General features: G+C 43.9%; 2 protein-coding genes across 14 annotated transcripts in view; one reads left to right on the forward strand and one right to left on the reverse strand.

The window, feature by feature from the left end:
- The window catches only part of DDX27 (DEAD-box helicase 27), a 135,242-nt gene extending 115,074 nt beyond the window's left edge, over window positions 1-20,168 (reverse strand). Inside the window, exon 1 of the mRNA XM_050807448.1 lies at window positions 20,159-20,168. The gene's annotated coding sequence lies outside the window, so the exon portion shown is untranslated. The remainder of the gene's footprint in view (window positions 1-20,158) is intronic.
- Window positions 1-27,407, forward strand: part of STAU1 (staufen double-stranded RNA binding protein 1) — an 80,471-nt gene that overhangs the window by 47,935 nt on the left and 5,129 nt on the right. For 10 of the 13 annotated variants that reach the window (XM_050807454.1, XM_050807449.1, XM_050807455.1 and 7 more), the window contains 5 exons: window positions 9,817-9,915; window positions 20,941-21,171; window positions 22,300-22,443; window positions 25,425-25,571; window positions 27,144-27,219. In XM_050807454.1, the coding sequence (XP_050663411.1) occupies window positions 9,817-9,915; window positions 20,941-21,171; window positions 22,300-22,443; window positions 25,425-25,571; window positions 27,144-27,219 (697 nt within the window). The remainder of the gene's footprint in view (window positions 1-9,816; window positions 9,916-20,940; window positions 21,172-22,299; window positions 22,444-25,424; window positions 25,572-27,143; window positions 27,220-27,407) is intronic. The other 3 variants (XM_050807452.1, XM_050807453.1, XM_050807462.1) reach the window with 1 other exon arrangement.

The following is a 27,407-nucleotide window of genomic DNA, read 5'->3' on the forward strand; positions in this document are numbered from 1 at the left end:
AAATTTTCCCATACTCACGAATCAGCTGGTGATTATTTCTCTGATGTATGGAAAGGAAATGTGGTATTCTCATCTAGTCATTCAACAGAAAGGACTTCATCATGCAACATTTTTCAACAAGAACCTGCCCCATCCTGTTTGCATTAAAAAAAAATACGCGTGACAACATTCTTTTATGTTTGGCCGCCAACATTTATTTCTTACCACTTATTGTTAACAAAATAAGTGAACAAATGCACAAGGAGGTGTGTGTCCAAAGGTGATTGGAAGAAAGTAGATATAAAAATGACAAAAGTCACTGGATTGGTCCTTCCGTTGGTGTTTATAAATCCAAAAATGAAAGCATTTTGCACTTACAGAGCAAAGAAATGGCTGCTTTCTCTTCAATAGAATTATGAGTCTGTTTCAAAAGGAGTATGTTTTGATAGTGCCAGTACATGAAGAATCTGAGGTCCTGATAAGTTAGAACCGGTTGGAGATGGACTTGGAATCTGACATCTCTGCAGGTGGGCTGTGCCCCAGGTGCAGGTGCAGGTGCAGCAGGCGATGAGCAGTTAGTTGCATATAGAGGACCTTGCTTTTTTTTGGGGTATATATGCCTTCCAAATTAGAAACATTGGGATAAGAAGCTGGGTTTGCTGTGTTTAAGTTCTTGTTAAAATGTCTGATAAAATGGCTTTTGTCATCCTTTTATTTGGTAAATTATTTGTAAAATGGCTTTAGATATAGAAAAATAAAAGAGTGTTGGAGCCATTATTAAATGGTGATGGCTGATTTTCCTAGCATACTGTGAGGGTTAAGTATGGTTCAGAGCATTTCTTTCTTTTCTGTTGTTTTGTTTTGAAATAGGGTCTTCCTCTGTCACCCTAGCTGGAGTGCAATGGCACAATTGCGGCTCACTGCAGCCTTGACCTCTTGGCCATCTTCCCATCTCAGCCTCCCTCGTAGCTGGGACTACAGCCGTGCACCACCACACCTGGCTAATTTTTGTATTTTTTGTGGAGATGCGGGTTTTGCCATGTTGCCCATACTGGTTTTGAACTCCTGGGCTCAAGTGATCCGCCCACTGTGGCCTCTCAAAGTGCAGAGATTATAGGGATGAGCTATCACACCTGGCCTCTTTCTTAATGTTGCCTGGATTTTATTGCTGAACTAGACATATGGAATCAGTGTTAACAGTAATTCCTGTGTTGTGAAGACAAGACTGGGTGCTCACTAAACTTTCCTCATTTTACTGGGTGGGAATGGTTTTTGTGGATTAGTTTTGAACCATTTGCTGCCTCCCTAGTTGGAACATTTTCTCAGTCTGGATAATAGGAAATTTTTAATGAGCCAGGCGTGGTGGCTCATTCCTATAATTAACACTTTGGGAGGCCGAGGTGGGAGGATCACTTGAGCCCGGGAGTTTGAGACCAGCCTGGACAAGATGGAGAGACTTCATCTCTACCAAAAATACTTGGAAAAAAAAAATGGTGGCAAGTACCTGTAGTCTCAGCTACTGTGGAGGCTGAGGCAGGAGAATTGCTTGAGCCTGGGAGATCAAGGCTGCAGTGAACTCTGATTATGCCATTGCACTGCAGCCGGGGCAGCAGAGCTGAGGCCCTGTCTCAAAAAACAAACAAAAACTATGTAAAAGAGCAATATAATTTCATTTTCAAATATATGGTTTTTGCATTTTTATTTTACTGGCTGCTTTGTTCCTAATGATACTCCTCTGGAAGCAATGGCTTAGAGCAGTGAATCGCAACTCCAGTCACCTGGGGACTTATTTAAAAAATAAACAAATACTATAAATAAAACTGCTATCCAGGCCATGCCCTCAAAAATTTGAGTTCAATTGTCTGGAGCAGGCTCCAGTATCTGAACTTGTGAAGCTCTCAAGTGATTGTAGTGCTGCTCTGGTTGAGAACCACTGGCTTAGGGTGTGGAACTGAGCAGTAGACCCATAGTTTTCTATCAGTCTTATGTGGAACCTTGATACATGTATATAAAATAGAAAAGGACCATTTCATTAATATAAATTGTTACTAAAAAAATTTTTTTTTGGCTGGACGCGGTGGCTCACGCCTGTAATCCCAGCACTTTGGGAGGCCGAGGCGGGTGGATCACCTGAGGTCAGGAGTTCGAGACCAGCCTGGCCAATGTGATGAGACCCCATCTCTACTAAAAATACAAAAATTAGCCAGGCATGGTGGCATGTGCCTGTAGTCCCAGCTCCTTGGGAGGCTGAGGCAGGGGAATCAGTGGAACCCAGGAGATGGAGGTTGCAGTGAGCCGAGATCATACCACTGCACTCCAGTCTGGGCAACAGAACGAGACTTCATCTCAACAACAACAAAAATAAATATTTTTTGTTGTTGTTGTTGCTGAGATAAGGTCTTATTATGTTGCCCAGGCTGGTCTCAAACTCCTGGGTTCAAGTGACCCTCCTGCCTTGGCCTCCCACAGTGCTGGGATTACAGTCATTAGTGTAAACTTATAAGTTTGGATTTATAATAATGATAAAGGCAATTTCTGAGAATGAGGTATGTGAGTTTTCAAAACACAAAAATATATTCATTTAAAAACACGGCTGGGAAAGATGCAGTCTCACTTTAGGATAGTGATTAACTGCCCTGGGAATGATAGTGAGATGGACTTCATTGCCTTTTTTTTTTTTTTGAGACGGAGTCTCGCTCTGTCGCTCAGGCTGGAGTGCAGTGGCACGATCTCGGCTCACTTCAGGCTCCGCCTCCCGGGCTCACGCCATTCTCCTGCCTCAGCCTCCAGAGTAGCTGGGACTACAGGCACCCGCCACCATGCCTGGATAATTTTTTGTATTTTTAGTGGAAATGGGGTTTCACCGCGTTAGCCAGGATGGTTTCGATCTCCTGACCTTGTGATCCGCCCGCCTTGACCTCCCAGAGTGGTGGGATTACAGGTGTGATGAACCACCACGCCCGCGTCCAGCCATTGCCTCTTTTTTTGAGACAGGAGTCTCGCCCGGCTACTTTTTGTATTTTTAGTAGAGACGGGGTTTCGTCAGGTTGGCCAGGCTGGTCTTGAACTCCTGACCTCAAGTGATCCGCCTGCCTCAGCCTCCCAGAGTGCTGGGATTACAGGCGTGAGCCACCTTGCCTGGCCTGTTGCCTTATTTTTTAAGAGGTGGAGTCTTGCTTTGCCACCCAGGCTGGAGTGCAGTGGCACGATCATAGCTCACTGCAGCCTTAAACTCCTGGGCAATCAATCAAGTGATCTTTTTGCCTCAGCCACCCCAGTAGCTGGTACTATAGGCACACTCCACTGTACCTGGGTAATTTTAAAATTTTTTTGTAGAGATTAAGGTCTCACTTTGTTGCTTAGGCTGATCTTGAACTCCTGGCTTCAGACAAACCACCCATCTCAGCCTCCAAAAGTGTTGGTACTACAGGCGTGAGCCACCGTGCATGGCTTATTGTTTTTCTTAAAACAGAAAAAAACAGTCTGATGTCAGTAGCACCTAACTGTTGACATTGGTTAAATCCAGGAAATTGCCTGTTACGTTATTATCTGTACTTTTCTGTATGTTTGAAATAGGTTATAAATAAAAATAAAAGTTAAACCTAATTGGGCTGATAGAATGAGCAGAACATTGAAAATTGGGGCATGTACATGGTGTTCAAAGTCTTATGACAGTCTGAGCACCTAGTTTATTTCCAAATTGTGTTCTGGCTGCACATAAGGAGAGCATTCCCATTGGCACAGTTCTTAGCATGTGGACCTTTTTTTTTTTTTTAAACAGACCATCTATTTTAAAAAAACTCTGGATGCTCTTTAAGGAAACAGCTTTCAAGCTTTATTCTGTTGTGCACAAAAATGAGTTAATCTGGGGTTAGCACAAATACTGTGTTTTTCTAGTATCTTAATATTTGGTGTGAAACAGTTTTGTTGCTGCTTTTTAAAAAATTCAAGCAAAATATACATCTAAAAGTATTAAACTTTTTTTTTTTTTTTTTTTTTTAGTATTAAACATTTTTAAGTGTACCAGTGGCATTAAAATATATTCTCAGTTTTGCACAACTATCACTAGTACTCATTTTCAGAACCTTTCCATCATTCCAAATAGAAATTCTGGACTCATTCAAGAGTTACTCCTCACTCCCTTGCTCGCAATCCCCGGTAATCTCTACTCTGCTTTCTGTTTCTATGCATTTGCCTGGTCTAGGCACTTCATAAAAATGGATATTTGTTTTTTTATATCTGGCTTATGTCACTTACTGTAATGTTTTCAAGGTTCATCTCTGTTATAGCGTGTTTCAGAATTTCCTTTCTTTTTTAAATGTGAATGTTTTATGGTATGAATAGTAAACATTTGTTTTTCCAGTCATCTGTTGATGTACACTTGGGTTGTTTTTACCTTTTGGCTATTATGAATGCTGCTATGAACCCTGGTGTATAAAAATGTGTTCAGGTTACTACTTTCAGATGTTCTGGGTGTATATCTAGAAGTGGAATTCCTGGATCATATAATAATTGTATGTTTAATTTCTTGAGGAACTACCAAACTGTTTTCCACAGCAACTGTACCATTTTACATTTTCTGTTAAATTACTTTTTCTTTTTTGAGACGGAGTCTCACTGGACTGGCATGCAGTGGTGTGATCTCAGCTCACTGCAACCTCCGCCTCTGGTTCAAGCAATTCTCCTGCCTCAGCCTACCAAGTAGCTGGGACAGCAGGTGCGCGTTACCATGCTCAGCTAATTTTTGTATTTTTAATAGAGATGAGATTTCACCATGTTGGCCAGGCTGGTCTCGAACTCCTGATCTCAGGTGATCCCCCCGCCTAGGCATCCCAAAGTGCTGGGATTACAGGTGTGAGCCACCACACTCCCTGCCCATTTTCTGTTTTATTTTTAATAAAATCCAAATCTGGCACAACCATTTTACATTTTCATAAGTGGCTGGAAGCTTCTTGTTTTTCCATATCCAAAAACTTGTTATTTCCATTTCTTTTGGTAACAGCCATCCTTAAGGGTGTGAGAGGTGTGTTACTGTGGTTTTTTTTTTTTTTTTTTTTTTTTTTTTTTTTGAAACGGAGTTTCGCTCTTGTTGCCCAAGCTGGAGTGTAATGGCACAATCTCAGTTCACTGCAATCTCCGCCTGCAGGGTTCAAGCAATTCTCCTGCTTCAGCCTCCCAAGTAGCTGGGATTACAGGCATCTGCTACCACGCCTGGCTAATTTTTTGTATTTTTAGTGGCGATGGGGTTTCACCATGTTGGCCAGGCTGGTCTCGAACTCCTGACCTCAGGTGATCCACCTGCTTCGGCCTCCCAAAGTGCTGGGATTACGGGCGTGAGCCACCACGCCAGGCCAGCTATTTGTATTTTTGTATTTCTTTAGAGAAATGCCTATGTAAGTCCTTTGCCCATTTTCTAATTGGGTTGTTTTATTGTTGAGTTGTAGTTCTTTATATATTCTGGATATTAATCCTTTATGAGATAAATGATTTGCAAAGCCCATTCTGTGGGTTGTCTTCACTCTCTTGATAGTGTCCTTTGATGCATGAGTGTTTTAAATTTTGATGAAGTCTAATATTAATCTGTTTCTTTTGTTGTCTGCAGTTTTCATGTCATATGTAAGAAATCATCACCAAATACAGTGTCATGACACTTTTCCCCTATGTTTTCATCTAGGAGCTTTACTGTTTTAGCTCTTATGTTTAAGTATTTGATCCATTTTGAGTTCTTAGTGGTGTGGGGTAAGGGTCCTGCCTTATTATTTTGCATGTGGATATCTAGTTTTCCTAGCACCATTTGTTGAACAAGTTTACAGTATTATTATTTTTTTTAAGTTTAGTATCTATTTAACTATTAGATTGCTAATTACTTTTGCACCAACCTATAAATTTCAAGCCAAACCTCTGTAGAACCCCAGCCTTTAAGGCACCTTGCTTGAAATTTCCAGTTTTGGCCCAGCACGGTGGCTCAAGCCTGTAATCCCAGCACTTTGGGAGGCCGAGACAGGCGGATCACGAGGTCAGGAGATCGAGACCATCCTGGCTAACATGGTGAAACCCCGTCTCTACTAAAAATACAAAAAAACCAGCCGGGCGAGGTAGCAGGTGCCTGTAGTCCCAGCTACTCGGGAGGCTGAGGCAGGAGAATGGCGTAAACCCGGGAGGCGGAACTTGCAGTGAGCTGAGATCCGGCCACTGCACTCCAGCCTGGGCGACAGCGCGAGACTCTGTCTCAAAAAAAAAAAAAGAAATTTCCAGTTTTAAGGATTCACTCATAAAGAAGTAGACCCTTTTTCTGCTTAGGATTTAAACAAAAATACAAGTGTGGGCTGGGTATGGTGGCTCACACCTATAATCCTAACACTTTGGGAGGTTGAGGTGGGAGGGTTGCTTGAGCCCAGTTCAAGACCAGCCTGAACAATGTCGTGAGACCCCATCTCTACAAAACATTGAAAAAAATAGCTGGGAGTGATGCCTATGCCAGTAGTCCCAGCTACTCAGGAGGGTGAGATGGGAATATTGCTTGAGGTGAGGAGTTTGAGGCTGCAGTGAGTTATGATTGTACCACTGCACTTCAGACTGGTCTATAGAGTGAGAGACTGTCTCAAAAAACAAAACAAAACAAATATGTGTAGGTTAACAAACCACCACAAGTGCTATGAAAATAGTTTTGACTAAGGTGAGATACACTGAAACCAGATTGGAAAGAAAAGATTATGGAAGGATAGATAGAAGGAATTACAAAAAGCATCTGGAATAAATATATTTATCCAGTATTATACCCTTGGTTGTATATGTATTTAACCTAGAGTTTGTTTTATTTTAATTTTAATTATAGCATTTTTTGGTGTGCGTGACACAGTCTCATAGTCACTGAAGCTAGAATGCTGTGATCATAGCTCACCTTAGCCTCAACACCCTAGGCTCAGGTGATCCTGCCCTCTCAACCTCCCAAGTAGCTGGGACCACAGATGTGTGACACCACACCTGCTAATATTTGTATTTTTTTGTAAAGATGGGATTTCACCATGTTGCCCAGGCTGGTCTCTAACTCCTGGGCATAAGCAATCTGCCCACGTTGTCCTTAAAAAGTTTAGGGATCGCGGGCGCGGTGGCTCAAGCCTGTAATCCCAGCACTTTGGGAGGCCGAGGCGGGTGGATCACGAGGTCAGGAGATCGAGACTATCCTGGCTAACACGGTGAAACCCCGTCTCTACTAAAAATACAAAAAACTAGCCGGGCGTGGTGGGGGGCGCCTGTAGTCTCAGCTACTCGAGAGGCTGAGGCGGGAGAATGGCATGAACCCGGGAGGCGGAGCTTGCAGTGAGCCGAGATCACGCCACTGCACTCCAGCCTGGGAGACACAGCGAGACTCCGTCTCAAAAAAAAAAAAAGTTTTGGGATCATAGGCGCTAGCCACCATGCCCAGCCAATTACAGCTTTTAATATTCAATGGCCAGACATGGTGGCTCATGCCTGTAGTCCCAGCACTTCAGGAGACCAACGTGGGCGGATCATCTGATGTCAGGAGTTCGAGAATAGCCTGGCCAAGATGGTGAAACCCCATCTCTACTAAAAATACAAAAAAAAAAAAAAACCAGGTGTGGTGGTGGGTGCCTGTAATCCCACCTACTTGGGAGGCTGAGGCAGGAGATTCGCTTGAACCCAGGAGGCAGAGGTTGCAGTGAGCCAAGATCACGTCATTGCACTCCAGCCTGGGCGACACAAGAGCAAAACTCCATCTCAAAAAAAAAAAAAAGTTGACTGTAGGTGGAATATACCTGATAAACAAGGAAATCCACAACAGGTAACATCTTGGATAGTCCTATACCTTGCCTATTTAGCAGTTTCAGCCATGGGTTCCTGTTCAGATAGTTCTGATCTTAGAAGCAGGACTTTATAAATTCTTTGACAAAATAAGCAACAATGTGAAGAAAAACAGCTCTTTTGCCATGTTTTGGGGGACTTTGCTAGATAAGTTTTGAGCTTATCTAGTTCCTCTTATTATCACTACAGCACAGTATAAAATCCATGTTATCAGCACGCAGAAGTAAGATCCTTGCTTCTCTTTAATCTCATCCATGATTGGAAGACTCTTTTTTTTTTTTTTTTTTTTTTTTTTTTTTTTTTTTTTTGAGACGGAGTCTCCCTCTGTCGCCCAGGCTGGAGTGCAGTGGCCGGATCACAGCTCACTGCAAGCTCCACCTCCCGGGTTTACCCCATTCTCCTGCCTCAGCCTCCCGAGTAGCTGGGACTACAGGCGTCCGCCACCTCGCCCGGCTAGTTTTTTTTTTTTTTTTTAATTTTTTAGTAGAGACGGGGTTTCACCGTGTTAGCCAGGATGGTCTCGATCTCCTGACCTCGTGATCCGCCCGTCTCGGCCTCCCAAAGTGCTGGGACTACAGGCTTGAGCCACCACACCAGTGAACCTTGTTTGAAAGATGGAATCTCTGCCTTTGTTGAGGAGGCTTTATTAGTTTGTGCCTTGTATTGTTGCCAACAGCAGTTGAGTATGAGATACATGGCAGTTTTGTACTTTGTTTCACCGTATCCTTATTTATTTCTTTATTTTTAATTATAGGGATAGAGACTCTTTGTTGCCCATGCTGGAGTTCAGTGGTTGTTTACAGGCATGAACACAGCTCACTCTAGCCTTGAACTGCTGGGCTCAACTGATCCTCAACTGTCAGCTTGCTGAGTACTGGGGCAACAGTCGTGTACTGCCATGCCTGGCTGCATTCTCTTAAAAGTGGTTTCCTGCCGGGCGCAGTGGCTCTCGCCTTAATCCCAGCACTTTGGGAGGCCAAGATAAGCGGATCATGCGGTCAGGAGTTCAAGACCAGCCTGACCAACATGGTGAAACCCCATCTCTCTAAAAATACAAAAATTAGCCGGGCGTGTTGGTGCATGCCTGCAATCCCAGCTACTCAGGAGTCTGAGGCAGGAGAATTGCTTGAACCCGGGAGGCAGAGGTGGCAGTGAACTGAAATCACGCCACTGCCCTCCAGCCTGGGCGACAGGGCAAGACTCCATCTCCAAAAAAAAAAGGAAGAAAGAAAAAGTGGTTTTCCAGGGAATTCATGTTCAAATAAGCCTGCATACTCAGGTGGACAGCCTTAATCTGAATTTGCCACGTCCCACATGTATCTGTCTGTACTTTGACTTTTCCAAAGTGTGGCTTCCCACTACTTGAGGAGTACTTTTGTAAGTCACTGTTCCGAGCAGCAGTGACATCTTGCTGAACCACAGTCAGGCTGACTCATATCCAAAGGTCAGTTATGTGCGGATTGTTTATGGTGAACTTACGAGGTACAATTTGACTCAAACTTGACAGGACATACATATTTTTAACCTCTTAAATTCAGTGACACTTGATAGGTGTGTGTGGCCTTGGTTAAATTCATAAAGCCAAGACTCAGTGCTTTTAAGGTTTACCATTGCAGCTAGGATGTCTATGGGTGCTTTTTTTTGCAGGGGATAGGGTCTTGCTTTGTCACCCCAGCCGGAGGGCAGTGGTGCGCAGTCATGGCTTACTGCAGCCTTGACCTCCTGGGCTCATGCAATTCTCCTGCCTCAGCCCTCCAAGTAGTTGGGACTACAGGCATGTACCACTACCACATCCACCTAAGTTTTGTTTTTTTGTTTTTATTTTTGTTTTAGAGACAAGGTTGCTCAGGCTGGTCTCAAACTGCCGTGTTACTCAGGATGGTCTCAAACGCCTGGACTCAAGCTGTCCTCCTGCCTTGGCCTTCCAAAGTGCTGGGATTATAAGCATGAACCACCTCACCCGGCCATTGATGATTTTAATAAGAGCTAACTACTAAACAATTATTCTTACAGGTGAATGGAAGAGAATCCGAAGAAGAAAATCTAAATAAATCTGAAATAAGTCAAGTGTTTGAGATTGCACTTAAACGGAACTTGCCTGTGAATTTTGAGGTAAGCTAATTTTACATGTAGGACTTTGTATTATAAAATCCTGTTAGCGTTTATCATAAGAGTGATTTTTTTCCCTAAATAACATTGGAGTAATATTCACATAATATGAACCTCCAGATTTAAGATTCATACTTCAGTGAAGCAGTGTTTATTCTCTTCTTCTGGGAGCCCCTAACTAAGGGGCATTCATGGATGTGTAGAGAGTTGATGATGGCTTCAGTTGGTGTGGGTACCTCTTGAGCGGCCTAAAGATGGTTGTGTTAGTGTTCACATGTGTATTCTTCTGGACAGGGAGGACTGGAGGGGCTGGTTCATCACTTAGATCAGTCTCAGAAGCATTTGTGATCCCTAAAGGTCTCTTCAGAGTAATTGTGAAAAGGACTCAGTTTTTGTCATTGTCTAGCGTCTGCCCTCAATTCCTGTTTAATAACTTCATTTGTTGTTGAGACCTTGTGTTCTAAAAACAATAATCAATGAGTTGTCTGTGCAAAGTGGGAAATAAGATACATTTTAATATATGTTGCCTTAAAAGACAATATAGTCCATCCAAATTGATGAGGGAGGTAAGAGCGGATTTTTTTTTTTGGGGAGAGAGTTTCACTCTTGTTGCCCAGGCTGGAGTGCAGTGGCACGTTCTCAGCTCACCGCAACCTCCACCTCCCAGGTTCAAGCGATTCTCCTGCCTCAGCCTCCTGAGTAGCTGGAATTACAGACTTGTTCCACCATGCCCAGCTAATTTTGTATTTTTAGTAGAAATGGGGTTTCTCCATATTGGTCAGGCTGGTCTCGAACCCCTAACTTCAGATGATCCACCCACCTTGGCTTCCCAAAGTGCTGGGATTACAGGCGTGAGTCACCGTTCCCGGCCCAGTAAGAGAGGATGTTTAATGTTTCCCTTAGAAATAAGATCTGACCCACAACAGATTCTTTGCAGATTCTTTTGATTTATGTACTTGATTGTGGCTTATTTCTTAAAAAGCCTATCTGAAGCTTACATTCCTGTAAAATAATTCTGAAGTATTCTTTACAGTTACAGGCGATGTATACCTTCTCCTCCTATGTGCTAGCACCCTAAACTTACCCAGCTTCAGTGCTCCATCCTTCGGCCAAGTGATGATGATTTCTCACCTCACCCTGCTGATGCCTTTCTGCCTGCCATGGGCCAGAAGTGGGATGGTAGTTGCCAGGGCTCCCTCCTGTGGCCCACCTAGGTGTGAGGGCTTGTTTGTTCCTCTCCATTCCCCTGACACTCATTCCTGCCCCTCCACCCTCAGCAGGCAAGAGCAGGTTTACACTGTTCTCTTGGAGTCCAGAGCTCCCACATGGATCTAGGGCTGGAATCTTCTCACCTGGCCCTACATTCCCTCCCTGGCCTTTCTCTCTCCATCAGTGGAGGCTGGGATGCACTTGGGGAGGGAATGAGACAGGTGACATTCAGAATGGCTGTTTGGGCTCACTGTTGAGTGGGAACGAGATGGGAGCTGCATCCCAAGGAATCATGAGGTCTCCCCTGGCACCTGATTCAGGAAAGGGGAGAAGTGTTGCTTTTCTGCCTTGCTGACAGATTAGTCTATCATGAGAGTGGATTTTTACAGGTTGTTGGGGAGGGTTACCAAGACTGTGGGGAGTGGGAGATGCCTGGCTGGCTTCCCGGGTCACCTCATGTTCAGAGTTGATGGCTTGGGCCAGAGCCTTGGATTCCTGAGAAGCTTACCACTTTTGCTGCTACCCAGAGTCACTGAGATTTCTGGAAACTTAGAGATTGCTATTTTATGTTTCTGTTCTGGGGTATTTGGGGTCAGAGTGCTTCCTCTCCACCTTCACTTTTGCTAAGGTTTCAGATTTGGCTCTCAACTGTGTTCAGGAATCTTAACAGTAGTCACATAAAAGAATTGTAGGAGTGCCCTCTGGTGGTGATCTTTTAAAGTAATTTATCACAGCTTGCATGTAGTTGGTGGCATGAGTACTTACATTCATTAACTCACGTATCAGGAATTTCTTACTAGCTTGCATTAATATGATGAGCAAGGTCTTTCCTTTCTCTTGCCACTGAAAGATTGCCTGGCATGTATTAGATGTTTAGGAAACAGTTATTGAATAAATGAACATGGTAATTTTTGATAATAAATTTGTCATATAGGAAGATGCGTTAGGTGTTTTAATAGGGGAAGACAGGAACCGGTTTTTTGGGAAAATATATACAGCTTGACTTTTTTTTTTTTATTGAGATGGAGTTTTGCTCTTGTTTCCCAGGCTGGAGTACAATGGCACGATCTCGGTTTACGGCATCCTCCGCCTCCTGGGTTCAAGCAATTCTTATGCCTCAGCCCCCTGAGTAGCTGGGATTACAGGTGCACGCCACCACGCCTGACTAATTTTTGTATTTTTAGTAGAGACAGGGTTTCACCATGTTAGCCAGGCTGGTCTTGAACTCCTGACCTCAGGTGATCTACTCACCTTGGCCTCCCAAAGTGCTGGGATTATAGGCATGAGCCACTGTGCCCAGCCACCAATTTGACTTTTGATATAACATACAGTTTTAGTTAGAAAATGTAATGGTGCTGATTGATACGGTCATTGGGAGGCAGTTGTGACATGCTCATACCACATGCAATCCAGGTGATCCTCCAGATTTAGATTGCTGGGATCTTGATGTGGGCAGACAATGCAAGCCGTTGGAGAGGGCCAGGGTGGGTCTGGGTGAATTTGTAATGAGCCGTCAGGGTGGCTGACCTGTCCCTCCAAAGTCTAACCTGAGGACAGGAAAAACACTGTTGTGGGAAGAAGTGTTTCAGAATCTCCACCCTTGGGTGTGGACGGCACCTATGGGAGTTCTTTAAAATCAGTCCACAGGTGCTTGAGCAGACCAGGTCCTTCCCACATCTCTGCTCCTGGCCACTGTGCTGAATTCCTACCCCCATTCCCTGCTGTCTCCCTCCCTGACACCAAAAAAACCAAAAAACAAAAAACCAACAAGAAGAAAAACAGGTACATCCATTTCATAGGCTCACTTATCTTAACTAGACATTTTTTGAATTTTTCACTTCAAAAATTTCAAATCTATCTAAAAGTTACAAGAATAGAACAATGAGTATAACTTTCACTTAGATTAACCAGTGGTTGACATTTTACCATATTTGCTCGCTCCTTCCTTGGAGCCTCCCTCTGTTTCCCAGGCTAGAGTGCAGCGGCATGATCTTGGCTCACTGCAACCTCTGCCTCCCGGATTCAAGCAGTTCTCCTGCCTCAGCCTCCTGAGTAGCTGGGATTACAGGTGCATGCCACCACACTCAGCTAATTTTTTTATTTTTAGTAGAGATGGAATTTTACCATGTTGGCCAGGCTGGTCTTGAACTCCTGACCTCAAGTGATCTACCCACCTTGGCCCCCAAAGTGCTGGGATTATAGGCGTGAGCCACCGCACCCAGCCTGCTTTTTCTTTTTCCATAAATATACATATTATTTTATTTTCTGTTTTTTACTTGCTGGATTGACAGAAAGTGGCAGATATACTCTTTAACTCCTAATATATCAACATGTATCTCTTAAGAGCAAGGACATACTCTTAACCACAATCTATTAAGTAGAGGAAATTTAGCATTGCTATAGTACTGTTAGCTAATACACATCCTATATTCACATTTCACCAGTTGTCTCAATGATGTCCTTTATAGAAATGTTTCTTCCGCTCTAGTGTCGGATGCAGACTCAGACCTTGCACTTAGCTGACGTCTCTCTTTAGCCTCTGCAGTATCTTTAGTATCTGCAGTACTTTGTCAGCCTTTCTCTGTATTTCATGACGTTGACACGTTTAAAGATCAGTTATTTTTGTACAGTGGCCCTCAATTTGGGTATTTCTGATGGATTACTCATAATTAGGTCTAGTTATGCATTTTTGGCAGGATCGCCATGGGAGTGATATTGATCCTTCTCAGAGCATCACTTCATGTCACTTTGTAATTAACTCCTGAAGGCTGGGCCTTCACAGGTCTCCCCGGTGGTTCCAGCAATCTTTTTTCTTTTTTTTTTTGGACAGAGTCTCGCTCTGTTGCCCAGGCTGGAGTGCAGTGATATGATCTCAGCTTACTGCAACATCTGCCTCCTGGGTTCGAACGATTCTCCTGCCTCAGCCTCCCAAGTAGCTAGGATTAGGCATGCACCTTGGCCTCCCAGAGTGCTGGGATTACAGGCGTGAGCCACCACACCCAGCCCCAGGGATCTTGATGATTCTTGCTGGCGTTGATTGTCACTGTGGTAGATGTCAAAATGATGATTTTTTGCATTTCCAGGCTGGCATTCTACAGTAAAGAAAAAAGTTTCCTTCCTCCCCTCTTATAGTTAATTTTATCAGTATAGATGCATTGCTGCTGTTTTTTTTTTACCCAAAGTGTTACTCCATTGTTATCGTCACCCATTTTGATGTCCAAATTGTCCTTTAAATTGGCCCTTGTGCCCTTTAACATGCCCCCATCAGTTGTTTTTTTGGATGAAGGGGTGGTCAGGCTTCTTGCGGTATAATTTATAGTGAAAGTCACCCTGTGTAAGTGCACAGTTTGATGTGTTTTGATAAGTGTATATGGTTCTGTGACCAGCACCATAGTCAAAATAGAACATCTCTCACCCAGTAAATTTCCCTGTGTCCCTCTGCAGTCAGTCTCTCCCCTCTATCCTCAGGCTCTGGCAAGCACTGATCTCATTCTGTCCCTATAGTGTTGCCTTTTTAAGAATATTACATAAATGAAAAAATAGAGTACATTGCCTTTTGTCTGGCTTCTTTAACTTAGCTTGGAGTCATTATTCGTGCTGTTGTGTTTCAGTAGTTTGTTCCTTTTTATCACCAAGAGTGTTACATGGTGTGTACACACTACAAGGTATTTATCTATTTACCAGTTGAAGATTTGTATTGTTTTGAATTTTTGGTGATCGTTAGTAAATCTACAGTAAACATATACATCTATGGAGACAATGTTTTCATTTTTCTTGAATAAATACTTGAGTGGATTTGCTGAGTTACATGATAAATAAATATCTTTGTAAGAAGTTGTCTGGGTTCATGAGCTCAAGCCTGTAATCCCTGCACTTTGGGAAGCCAAGGTGGGCAGATCACTTGAGGTCAGGATTTCGAGACCAGCCTGGCCAACAAAGTGAAACCTCGTCTCTACTGAAAATAAAAAAATTAGTCAGGCATGGTGGCATGTGCCTGTAATCCCAGCTACTCAGGAGACTGAGGCATGAGAATTCGCTTGAACATGGGAGTTAAAGGTTGCGGTGGTGAACCGAGATCATGCCACTGCACTCCAGCCTGGGCAACAGAGCGAGACTTTGTTTAAAAAAAAAAAAAAGTTGCCAAACTGTTTTCTAAACCACATGTATCGTTGTGCACTTCACCTGCACTATATGAGAGAGTTTTAGTTGCTCTACATCCTCACCAACACTTGGGTATTGTCAGCTTTTAAAATTTTAGTCATTCCAGCCTGGCCAACATGGTATAACTCCTTCTCTACAAAAAATACAACAATTAGCTGGGCATGGTTGTGCGCACCTGTAGTCCCAGGTACTTGGGAGGCTGAGGGAGGAGAATTGCTTGAACCCAGGAGGCAGAGGTTGCAGTGAGCCGAGATCGCGCCACTGCATTCCAGCCTGGGTGGACAGAGTGAGACTCCGTCTCAAAAAAAATAATTTTTTTTAGTCATTCTAGCAGGTGGATAGTAGTATCTTGTTGTGGTTTTAATTTATATGTCTCCATAAAGACTAGCAATACTGAGCTTCTTTTCATGTTTTTATTTTACTATTTTCTTTGATGAAATGTAGGTTCATGTCTTGTCAGTTTTTTTGAGTGTCTTTTTATTACTGAGTTTTGGAGGTTCTATATATATTCTGAATTCAGGTTTTTTCTCAGATAAGTATTTTGCAGATATTTTCTCTAAGTCTGTGGCTTGTCATTTGATTTTAAGTGACTTTCAAAGAGCGGAAGTACTGAATTTTGGTGAGGTGTAGTTTGTCCATTTTTTTTGAGACGGAGTCTTGCTCTGTCCCCCGGGCTGGAGTGCAGTGGCGCGATCTCGGCTCACTGCAACCTCCACTCCTGGGTTCACGCCATTCTCCTACCTCAGGATTCAAGTGCCTTCTAGGTTCAAGCGATTCTCCTGCTTCAGCCTCCCGAATAGCTGGGACTACAGGCGCTCGCCACCACGCCTGGCTTATTTTTTTTTTTTTTTTTTTTTTGTATTTTTTGTAGACATGGGGTTTCACCATGTTAGCCAGGATGGTCTCCATTTCCTGACCTCGTGATCCGCCCGCTTCGGCCTCCCAAAGTGCTGGGATTACAGGCGTGGGCCACCGCGCCTGGCCATCAAATTTTTGTGTGCTAAGATATGTTTTGCTAACCTAAAGTCATTTTCCTTAGAAATTTTAGTTTTAGCTCTTAAATTTAGGTTTATGATTCAAGTTAGTTTTCATATGTACTGTGACATAAGGGACTTTTTTTTTTTTTTTTTGTATTTGGATGTCTGATTGTGCCTGCACTGTTTATTGAAGAGACAGTCCTTTTTTTTTTTTTTTTTCCTTTTGAGACAGAGTTTTGCTCTTGTCGCCGAGGCTGGGATTACAGACTTGAGCCGCCACGCCTGGCCAAGACGGTCCTTATTAAATAACCTTTGTACCTCCCCTCTTCACATTTTGAGAACTTCCATGCTTTCTGATACAATAAAATGTTTTAGCCCCACTTTGAACTTTCCCTGCTTTAGCTTTAGCCCCAGTGGAAACAGAAATTTCTAATAGAAACAGTCTTGGCCATTCCTCCAAGAAGTTCCGGTTCCTTCTAATTGGGAGTTGTGTGTAGAGACAGGACAGAGTGCTAGCATGCTTGTTCCTGTTGGAGAGCCATGGCTCCTAGGCCTTGTTAGGAATAGAGCTAGGAAATATGTATATTTTGAAATCACTATTTTATTTGATTTTTGAGAAAAGAGCTCACTTTGTACCCGGGCTGCAGTTCTGTGGCACGATCTCACCTCACTGCAACCTTGACCTCCTCAGCTCAAGCGATCCTGCTACCTCAGCCTCACAAGTAGCTGGGGCTACAGGCACATGCCACCATGCTGGGCTAATATTTGTATTTTTTCCTCTGAGACAGAGTTTTGCTCTTGTTGCCCAGGCTGGAGTGACCTTGGCTCACCGCAGCCTCTGCCTCCTGGGTTCATGTGATTCTTCTGCCTCAGCCTCCCTAGTAGCTGGGATTACAGGCATGCGCCACCACGCCCAGGTAGTTTTGTGTTTTTAGTAGAGACAGGGTTTCTCCATGTTGGTCAGGCTGGTCTCAAACTCCCGACCTCAGGTGATCCACCCGCCTCGGCCTCCCAAAGTGCTGGGATTACAGGCGTGAGCCACCGAGTCCGGCCAATTTTTGTATTTTTTTGTAGAGACGAGGTTTTGCCATGTTGCCCAGGCTGGCCTCAAACTCCTGGATTCAAGCCATCTGCCCGCCTTGGCCTTCTCAAAGTTCTGGGATTACAGGAGTGAGCCACTGTGCCTGGCCCCTTTTTTACTTTTTTTTTACTTTTTTTTTTTTTTTTTTTTTTTTTTTTGAGACGGAGTCTCGCTCTGTCACCCAGGCTGGAGTGCAGTGGCCGGATCTCAGCTCACTGCAAGCTCCGCCTCCCGGGTTTACGCCATTCTCCTGCCTCAGCCTCCCGAGTAGCTGGGACTACAGGCGCCCGCCACCTCGCCCGGCTAGTTTTTTGTATTTTTTAGTGGAGACGGGGTTTCACCGTGTGAGCCAGGATGGTCTCGATCTCCTGACCTCGTGATCCGCCCGTCTCAGCCTCCCAAAGTGCTGGGATTACAGGCTTGAGCCACCGCGCCCAGCCCTCTTTTTTTTTTTTTTTTTTTTTTTTTTGAAACAGAGTCTTGCTCTGTCGCCCGGGCTGGAATGCAGTGGCGTGATCTTGGCTCGCTGCAACCTCCGCCTCCTGGGTTCAAGCAGTTCTCCTGTCTCAGCCTCCCAAAGTGCTGGGATTACAGTCACGTGCCACCACACCCAGCTACTTTTTGTATTTTTAGTAGAGGCATGGTTTCACTATGTTGGCCAGGCTGGTCTCAAACTCCTGACCTCAGGTGATCCACCTGCCTTAGCCTCCTAAAGTGTTGGGATTACAGGTGTGAGTCACTGTGCCCGGCCCCCTTTTTTACTTGTTAAATGTCTTTTGATGAGCTGTTTTATTTTATTTTATTATTTATTTATTTATTTATTTATTTATTTTTGAGACGGAGTTTCGCTCTTGTTGCCCAGGCTGGAGTGCAGTGGTGCTATCTCGGCTCATTGCAACCTCCGTCTCTCGGGTTCAACCAATTCTCCTGTCTCAGCCTCCTGAGTAGCTGGGATTACAGGTGCCTGCCACCACACTCAGCTAATTTTTTATATTTTTAGTAGCAATGGGGTTTCACTATGTTGGCCAGGCTGATCTCGAACTCCTGACCTCGTGATCTGCCCACCTTGGCCTCCCAAAGTTCTGGGATTACAGGCATGAGCCACCACACCTGGCCAGTGGTTTTTAATTTTGAGGAATTTCTTTCTTTTGTCTTTATGGTGGATATATTTTGTGTTCAACTCTTTGTCAACCTTACAGCTTGAGGCTTTCTCCTGTTCTAAAATCTTTGTAGTTTTAGTTTGGATCACATTTAAGTGATCCTAGGTCTAATTAATTTTTGTTTGTGGTATGAGTTAGAGATGATGGTTTGATTTTTTTTTTTTTTTTTCTTTTTTTCTTTTTCCCCCGCTCCATGCAGGTATCTAGTTAGTTGCTTTGGTACTATTTTTTTAAGAGAGATTTTTAATTTGTTTTGGTGTGTTTGCCAAAAATTGAGTGACCTTGTATGTGCAGGTCTTTTTCATGCCGTTTTGTTGATCTGTTTATCCTTACACGAAACCATATGCTAGCTGTTGTGACTTTATAGGAAGTTTTAAAATCTGGTAGTGTAAGTCTTCTAACTTTGTTTTTCTTTTTTTGAGTGTTTTGGCTAATGTCGGTTAGATTTTTTTTTTTTTTTTTTTTTTTTTTTTTTTTTACTTTTTGAGACGAGGTTTTGCTCTGTTGCCTAGACTGGGGTGCAGTGGTGCGATCATAGCTCACTGTAGCCTTGATCTCCTGGGCTCAAGTGATCCTCCTGCTTTAGCCTCCCACGTAGCTAGGACTACATACAGGGGCACACCACCACACCTGGCTAATTTTGTTTTTATTTTTGTAGGTCAAGGTCTTGCTATGTTGGCCAGGCTTGTCTTGAACTTCTGAACTGAAGTGATCCTCCCACCCTGGCCTCCCAGAGCGTTGGGATTACAGGCACGAGCCACCCTGCCCAGCCTGATTTTTCTGTCTATGTGATTGTAATCACTTTCTTGATAATGTCCATGATACACAAAAGTTTTAAAGTTTGATTAAGCATGACTTGTTTTTTTTCCCTCTTGTTGACTGTGCTTTTAGTTTCATATCTTAAAAACCAGTTGCCAAACCCAGAGTCATGAAGATTCGCCCATGTTTGCTTCTGAGAATTGTGCATGTTAGCACCTCTGTGTAGGTCTTTGGTCCATTTTGAGATTGTAATCACTTTAATATGCAGCTGTTTTAGGTTCTTTTCCCATCTTTGTTGACTTAGTTTTATTTATTTAATATGTAAAACAGTAAATGCTTCCAGAAGTCAAAACTAGCATTCCCATCTCATCCCCTGTCTCTCTACCCTAATCCCTCACACCTGTTGTAGGTAACTAATTTTGTTGCTTGCTTTTTTTTTTTTTTTTGAGACGGAGTGTCACCCTTTTGCCCAGGCTGGAGTGCAGTGGCGCAATCTCAGCTCACTGCAAGCTCCACCTCCCGGGTTCATGCCATTCTCCTGCCTCAGCCTCCCGAGTAGCTGGGACTACAGGCGCCCACCACCATGCCTCGCTAATTTTTTTTGTATTTTTAGTAGAGACGGGGTTTCACTGTCTTAGCCAGGATGGTCTTGATCTCCTGACCTCGTGATCCGCCCGTCTCGGCCTCCCAAAGTGCTGGGATTACAGGCGGGAGCCACCGCGCCCGGCCCAATGCTTGCTTTTTTTTTTTTTCCCCTTTGAGACAGGGTCTTACTCTGTCCAACTCAGGCTGGAGTGTAGTGTTGTGATCTTGGATCACTGCAACCTCTGCCTCTCATGTTCAAGGGATACTTGTGCCTCAGCCTCCCAAGTAGCTGGGATTGCAGGGGTGCACCTCCACCCCTAGCTAATTTTTGTATTTTTAGTAGAGACGGGGTTTCACCATGTTGGCCAGGCTGATCTTGAACTCCTGACCTCAAGTGATCCACCTGCTTCAGTCTCCCAAAGTGCTGGCATTACAGGTGTGAGCTACCACGTCCAGCCCATTGATTTCTTTATCCTTCCTCTGTCTTTTTTTTTTTTTTCATAAATGAGCTTATAAACATGTGTCTGTTATGTATGTGTAGATATTTATATAAAGTCCTTTTTTTTCTTAAACTAAAGCTACCATACCATATACACTCTTTTGTAGTTTGATTTTTTTTTTTTTTTTTTTAACTTAATGTGTGCGGGGAATCCCTCTTTATCAGTGCTTAGAGATTTGTCTCATTCTCTTTTGTGGCCACATAGCAGCCAGTATTTAGTAGGCCTAGTCCTGGCTGGAGGCTCAGAGCAGATATTAAACTTGAGCATTTGTGCTGCATTTGTTTCTGGGCTTTGCTGGGCAAGCTTTCTTTTTGCCAGTTGCACTGGACCACACTAAACTCAGGACAGCCTGCGAGCCAGGGGCATGGGAGTAAAAAGGTCTTCTTCTTTCATGCCTGACTGTTTGGGACTCACCAGACTCAAGAGCATAAACCAGTTTGAGAAGTAAGAAGAAAGGCGAGAAAGCATTTGAAATGATCCCCGCTTCATTTCATTTAGTAGGCCTTGTCCTTGATTCCCCTTCCCTTTGTCTGTGTGAAGTGTGCCAGCCAGTGTGCCTTGCAGCTTTTAATAAGTGTCTGTCCGCTTTCACTCAGTCTTTCCCTCTGAAACAGGTGGCCCGGGAGAGTGGCCCACCCCACATGAAGAACTTTGTGACCAAGGTTTCGGTTGGGGAGTTTGTGGGGGAAGGTGAAGGGAAAAGCAAGAAGATTTCAAAGAAAAACGCCGCCATAGCTGTTCTTGAGGAGCTGAAGAAGTTACCGCCCCTGCCTGCAGTGGAACGAGTAAAGCCTAGAATCAAAAAGAAAACAAAACCCATCGTCAAGGTGAGAACTTTTCTGAACACAGAAGGTGTTTTCATGACCTGTAGATGGTTGGGGGGTTTAGAAGGCTGGTTGCTGTCCCCGAGGTGAAAGGGGATGAGACCAGCGTGTCACACCCCAGGCCTGCCAGACCCCTTAGAGGTGCTGCAAGAGCCACCTGTCAGGTAAGATAAGGACACTGTGCCAGTTCAGTAGGGGTACCTGCAGATGGGCACACACATCATCACAGCCCCGGCAATCACAGTGGGGTATTGGGCAGGAACGCCATGCCCGTCTGTGGGGCACGTGGTGAAATAACAGTGCCTCTGTCTCAGTGACCATGGTGCTGTTCTGAAGGTGGAGGAGATTTGTGCCAGGCAGGAGGCCCATGGCGGGAGGGTGGGAGTGAGACATTTTTCTGTGTGCCTTTTCTTTTGGATTTTTGAACCACACTAATGGATCTGTGAAAGCATTATATTGACCCCTTTCCCAACCCCAGAAAGGGGACATAATTCCATGGGGGACTTTGTGATTTTCAGTATGTGTAATTTCGTGCTGTATCAAGATCCAAATTTTTCTTACATAAAAGCATACTGTGTATACCCTTTTGTTTCCCTTTTTTGCTTAATATAGCCTGGAAGTCACTTCTCTGATCAGCAGAGTGAATGAGGGTTCCTTGGCACAAAAGGTGGCCACAAGGAAGTAACTGGGATTCTGAGGTTCTTCTTGCCATGTGGCATCAGCTTGAGCTTTTTTTAAAAAATGGTTTCTGGATTTTGAGTTCTTTTCAAGAAAATTGGGAACCCATCATAGCTCAGACTTTTGGGGAGTTGTAGGAATATTGGTTTATGTTTTTGCTGTCCATTTACTGTCATATGTTGAAATATGTTAAAAAGCAGCCGTTGCAGTAATAGTGATGCTTCGTTATAGTGAAATGTTGATGTTGGTTTGTTAAGAACTTAAAACCACCTAGAACAATCATACAAAATCAAAGCATCTTTTCATTTTCAAAATGTTAAATTAAAAAAAATCTAATTCTGAGCCATTAGGTCAACCCAAAATCTCTTATCTCCTCTCTTATCCTGATCTCTGAGTTGACCAAGTTCATGGAATGAATAACATTACAGAGTTTCTGCCTTGTTTGTTCCTCAGCCACAGACAAGCCCAGAATATGGCCAGGGGATCAATCCGATTAGCAGACTGGCCCAGATCCAGCAGGCAAAAAAGGAGAAGGAGCCAGAGTACATGCTGCTCACAGAGCGAGGCCTCCCGCGCCGCAGGGAGTTTGTGATGCAGGTGGGTCAGCATGGATGATGGGCGCCTCTTCCTCTGACCACGTCCAGCCTTGGGGGCTGATGGCGGTTCAAGGCCTGGACACCTTCATGAGGAGGCTGGATCCTGTGGCCATGTTCTGCCAGCAACTGTGGTCCTTATTTATTTATTTATGAGACAGAGTCTCACTCTGTCGCCCAGGCTGGAGTGCAGTGGTACGGTCTCAGCTTACTGCAACCTCCGACTCCCTGATTCAAGTGATTCTCCTGCCTCAGCCTCCTGAGTAGCTGGGATTACAGGCACGTGCCACCACGCTTAGCTAATTTTTTGTATTTTTAGCAGAGATGGAGTTTTGCCATGTTGTCCAGGATGGTCTTGATCTCCTGACCTTGTGATCCTCCCACCTCAGCCTCCCAAAGTGCTGGGATTACACGCGTGAGCCACCGCACCCAGCCAACTGTGATCCTTATTAAGACCTTGTGGCTTGCAATAATTTGACAGCTTAAACATACCACAGAAATCTGTAAAGGCTACATATCAAAGATTAAGTTGTTTATCTTAATGCTTAAAATAAACACTTAGTACATGTGAATGTAATGTCTGCACACCAGCATTACTGCTGTGTGCACTGGTGGGAATGTAGGTGTGTTGCACCGAAATTTGGAAGAAGAGAGTCCTGGGGTGGTGGGTGCTGAGTGAAGTTTTTCTTCATTACATCTCCTTGAAGGTTTATGACATTGCTCTTTTCCAAAGGTAAATTTTGTAAGTAGTATCAAGAGATCTGTTCCTCTTCCTCCTAATTCTTGTGGAGTCTGGAATCCAGGGTTGCCTCTTCCTTAGATTGGGTGACACTTCAGATTAGTATGGAATATTTCTTTGTACTTAGCTTATTAAGTTCAAAGCTAAGTGGTCATTTCACATAGGCAGCTTAACTTAATTGTGATTTGAATTTAAGTGCTTTCTGATGTAAGACAGAATTCTTATATCTTGTATAGCAATGTATAACTTACAAAGTTGACCTTGTATGTTTTACCTATGCAGTCAGAAGGTAGGAAAAGAATGATCAAGGAAATTGCAGTTTGCTGAGAGCATCAGTAATTTGCCCAAGATGAAATAGCTGGTAGATGGCCAGGTTGGAATTTAGTCCCAGGCCAGGGAATGGTTTCTTTGACTCTCTGAGTCTTGTGACCTGGGCTTTCGTTTTAGCAGCCAGGTGCCTGTTATTACAATCAACTTGGAAGGGGGTTGTAAGCAGTGATGTGCTGGAACATGTTTAACATCCAGCTCTTGGGGGAGGGTGGTTTGGTGGAAGGAGCTGAATATATGTATGTTATATATATACATGTGTGTTATAAATTTTACTGACACAAAGGATGTGTGTTATAAATTATACTGACATGTATACATGTGTTTTATAAATTTTACTGACAGGATGTGTAGCACAATTTATAAATCATATATAATACACTTTATTGTAAATTTCATACATATTTCAGTGTGACAGTCACCAACGATAGTTTTGTAAAATCAGACAACACATAATGGTTTATTACTATCCAGTTCAGCAAAGGTGTTGCTCATGTCATTGACAAATCTATACTTTAAGATTTTGGTTCTAGCATGAATACTGGTTGAGATATATATAACATATAGAGTTTTTTTTGGGGGGGCGGTGAATGGAGTCTTGCTCCATTTTTTTTTGGGGGGGGTGGGGGTGAATGGAGTCTTGCTTTGTTGTCCAGGCTGGAGTGCAATGGCACGATCTCGGCTCACTGCAACCTCCATCTCCCGGGTTCAAGTGATTCTCCTGCCTCAGCCTCCCGAGTAGCTGGGATTACGGGCGCCCACCACCATGCCTGGCTAATTTTTGTATTTTTAGTAGAGATGGGGTTTCACCATGTTGGCCAGGCTAGTCTCAAACTCCTGACCTCAGGTGATCCACCCACCTCAGCCTCCCAAAGTGGTGGGATTACAGGCGTGAGCCACCACGCCTGGCTGGTTGATATTTTTTATTTATGTTAACAGGTAAGATGAAAGTAAAACAGGCCGGGCTTGATGGCTTACGCCTGTAATCCCAGCATTTTGGGAGGCCGAGGCAGGCAGATCACTTGAGGTCAGGAGTTCAAGACCAGCCTGACCAACATGGTGAAACCTCGTTTCTACTATAAAAATACAAAAGTTAGCCAGGCATGGTGGCACACGCTTGTAATCCCAGCTACTTGGGTGGCTGAGGCAGGGGAGTTGCTTGAACCTGGGAAGTGGAGGTTGCAGTGATTGATCCAAGATCATGCCACTGCACTCCATCCTGGGTGATGAAGTGAGACCCTGTCTCCCCCAAGAAAGAAAAAAAGTAAAAACAAGACATGTAATATCACTCATTTGTAAATGATATGAGTGGCTTCTCTGCTAAATTAGATAATAATTTTCAAAGATGGGAAGATATTTCAGTTTTTTGTAATAGTTACAATGTAATGGCTGCAGACTTCTCATGCTTTTAAGATTAACGTGCTTTATTAGCCTTTTCATCATTGTAGGTTTAGACAATCAGTAAACAACTTAATCTTTGATATGTAGCATTTGTATGTTTCTGTGGTATCAATAGTCTCACTATGGCTGATTTCAAGCTCTCAACGTGATACTTCCAATCGCAGTGCTCAGAAGAGATGTGCAGTAGTTCACCATCACAGACTGTTTCCATCGTACAAATGCAATAGCCGGAAGGACCCTCGAACACAGATAATTATAAAATGCAGTCAAAAATTACCTCTGTTAAAATAATTATCAGCTTATGTAATTAAAGGTTTAATACTAGCTATGTTTAACATCCAGCTTCCCAAACTACTGACTGTTTGATAATTAGCTCCCACAGACGAGGAGGCCAGGTTCGGGGCACTGCTGTTATCTCGCTTCTGACCATAGTTGGGTTATTTTGCTGACACACCAATTCCTGCCTGGTGGTTGTTCTGAAGGTTTAAGCACTGGTCTGTTTTGACTTCTTTGTGCAGGTGAAGGTTGGAAACCACACTGCAGAAGGAGCGGGCACCAACAAGAAGGTGGCCAAGCGCAATGCAGCCGAGAACATGCTGGAGATCCTTGGTTTCAAAGTCCCGCAGGCACAGCCCACCAAACCAGCACTCAAGTCAGAGGAGAAGGTGAGTGTGTGGGCTCTCTGATTGCGAAATGGTCTCTCGCCTCACCTTAGGGAACTGGGGCACCTTCAGGGGCAGGCTTCAAGGCAAGGCTTCATCCTCCCGGCAGTTCAAGCAGTCCTGCTGAGCAGTGTCTCATCCATTTGGACCATAAGGTGCTCAGAGGGGCCTCGCATGTCCACTGGCCCCAGTAGGCTCTGGTTAGATCGTGATTGTGTCAGTATTTTTGTGGTCTGGGGACCCTTTGTGGAGGGCAGCTTGCTCCTCTCCATTCGTAGGATGGTAATTAGGATTGAAGTTACTAAGTGTGATTTGCACTCTAGAAATGAAGCCCGTGTGAAAGATTTATAACTGTTAGGCTTTCGTTAATTGTGGAACAGACAGTTTTTTCTGGGAAAATAAGATGGTATGACAGCAGAGACAGGCCAAATCCAAAGTTTAGGTTTGGGATTTCTTTTTTACTATGTGAGTTAAATATCAGATGAAAATAATCCCCTGTGGAAAATTCACGGCCAGGTGTGGTGGCTCACACCTGTAATCGCAGCACTTTGGGAGGCTGAGACCTTGAATCCAGGAGTTCAAGACCAGTCTGAGCAGCATGAAACCCTGTCTCTACAAAAAATTAAAAATCAGCCAGGTATGGTGGCTTGTGCCTATAGTCTGAGTTACAAGGCTAAGGTGGGAGGATTGAGCCTTGGAAGGTCAAGGCTGCAGTGAGCCATGATCATGCCACTGCACTCAGCCGGGGCGACAGACCCTGTCTCAACAACAACAAAAAAGGAACGTAAAAAGAAAAATTCTTGTCTGCCAGAAGTGGTAAGCAGGACCTCGGCAAAAGCCAAGGCTGATCTTCTTTCCCGTCACTGTATGGTCCTGGTGAGATAAACTTGAAATCAAGCCTAATTCATTGATGTCTGCCAGTCGTATTGACAGTGAGAAACAGCTTCAGTCGTGGCCAGTTAATAACTGACTGAGACCCCAGATACCACCAGTATAGATCTTAGACTTGGATTTTGAGTTTTTCATTTCAGAATCTTGTAGGACATTCATAGTGTCCTTTGTTACTTCGTAGAAAGGTGAGGTAGTGTTTGACAGAATTCTTAGGTAATAACATTTTCCCCATAAGGGTGTTAATTTTGGAATGTCACCTTATTTTTTAATTGGATATCAGCTCCAGGAAATATTCTTGATTTATTTGTTTAGCTTCAGTCTGAAAGCTTCTTTCCCCACCTTGGTGGGCTCTACCGTCTAGCATCTCTGCTCTTTCTGGTTAAATGCTTCCCGTCTTCCTGTGGGTGCAGAGTGCAGCTCAGCATTCACAGGTTAGTGCACTTTGTTAGATGCTCTTTGTGGGCAGGGGTGTGGGCAGGAGGGTGCGTTAGGAGAAGGAGACAGGCTCTGCCCAGGTGTCTGTCAGCGTGCCAGTGGTCAGGTGGGGCAGGGTTTTTCTGCCGATTGCCTCAGTTATTGCTGATTGGATTTTATGCAGGTTTAGACAGCAGGAGCTAATTTTTCAATGATCTGATTTATGCTCATGGCCTTTTTTTTTGTTTGTTTGTTTGTTTCTTTTTTAAGACACCCATAAAGAAACCAGGGGATGGAAGAAAAGTAACCTTTTTTGAACCTGGCTCTGGGGATGAAAATGGGACTAGTAAGTGTGATCTTAATATCATCTTCCTCTGAACGTGATTCTGGGATTTGCATGGGTCCTGAATGACAGCAGGAGTCCAGCCAGTGAGGTCCTGCATGCAAAGTGTCTGTATCATTGCCCGATTCCCTGCGCCGCCATGCATGGCAAGGGGAGGGCCAGCGTGGGGTTTGATGGTGTCATCGCGTTTT

The sequence above is a fragment of the Macaca thibetana genome, chromosome 10 (genome assembly GCF_024542745.1).
Source record: "Macaca thibetana thibetana isolate TM-01 chromosome 10, ASM2454274v1, whole genome shotgun sequence".
In the NCBI taxonomy this organism is placed as follows: Eukaryota; Metazoa; Chordata; class Mammalia; order Primates; family Cercopithecidae; genus Macaca; species Macaca thibetana.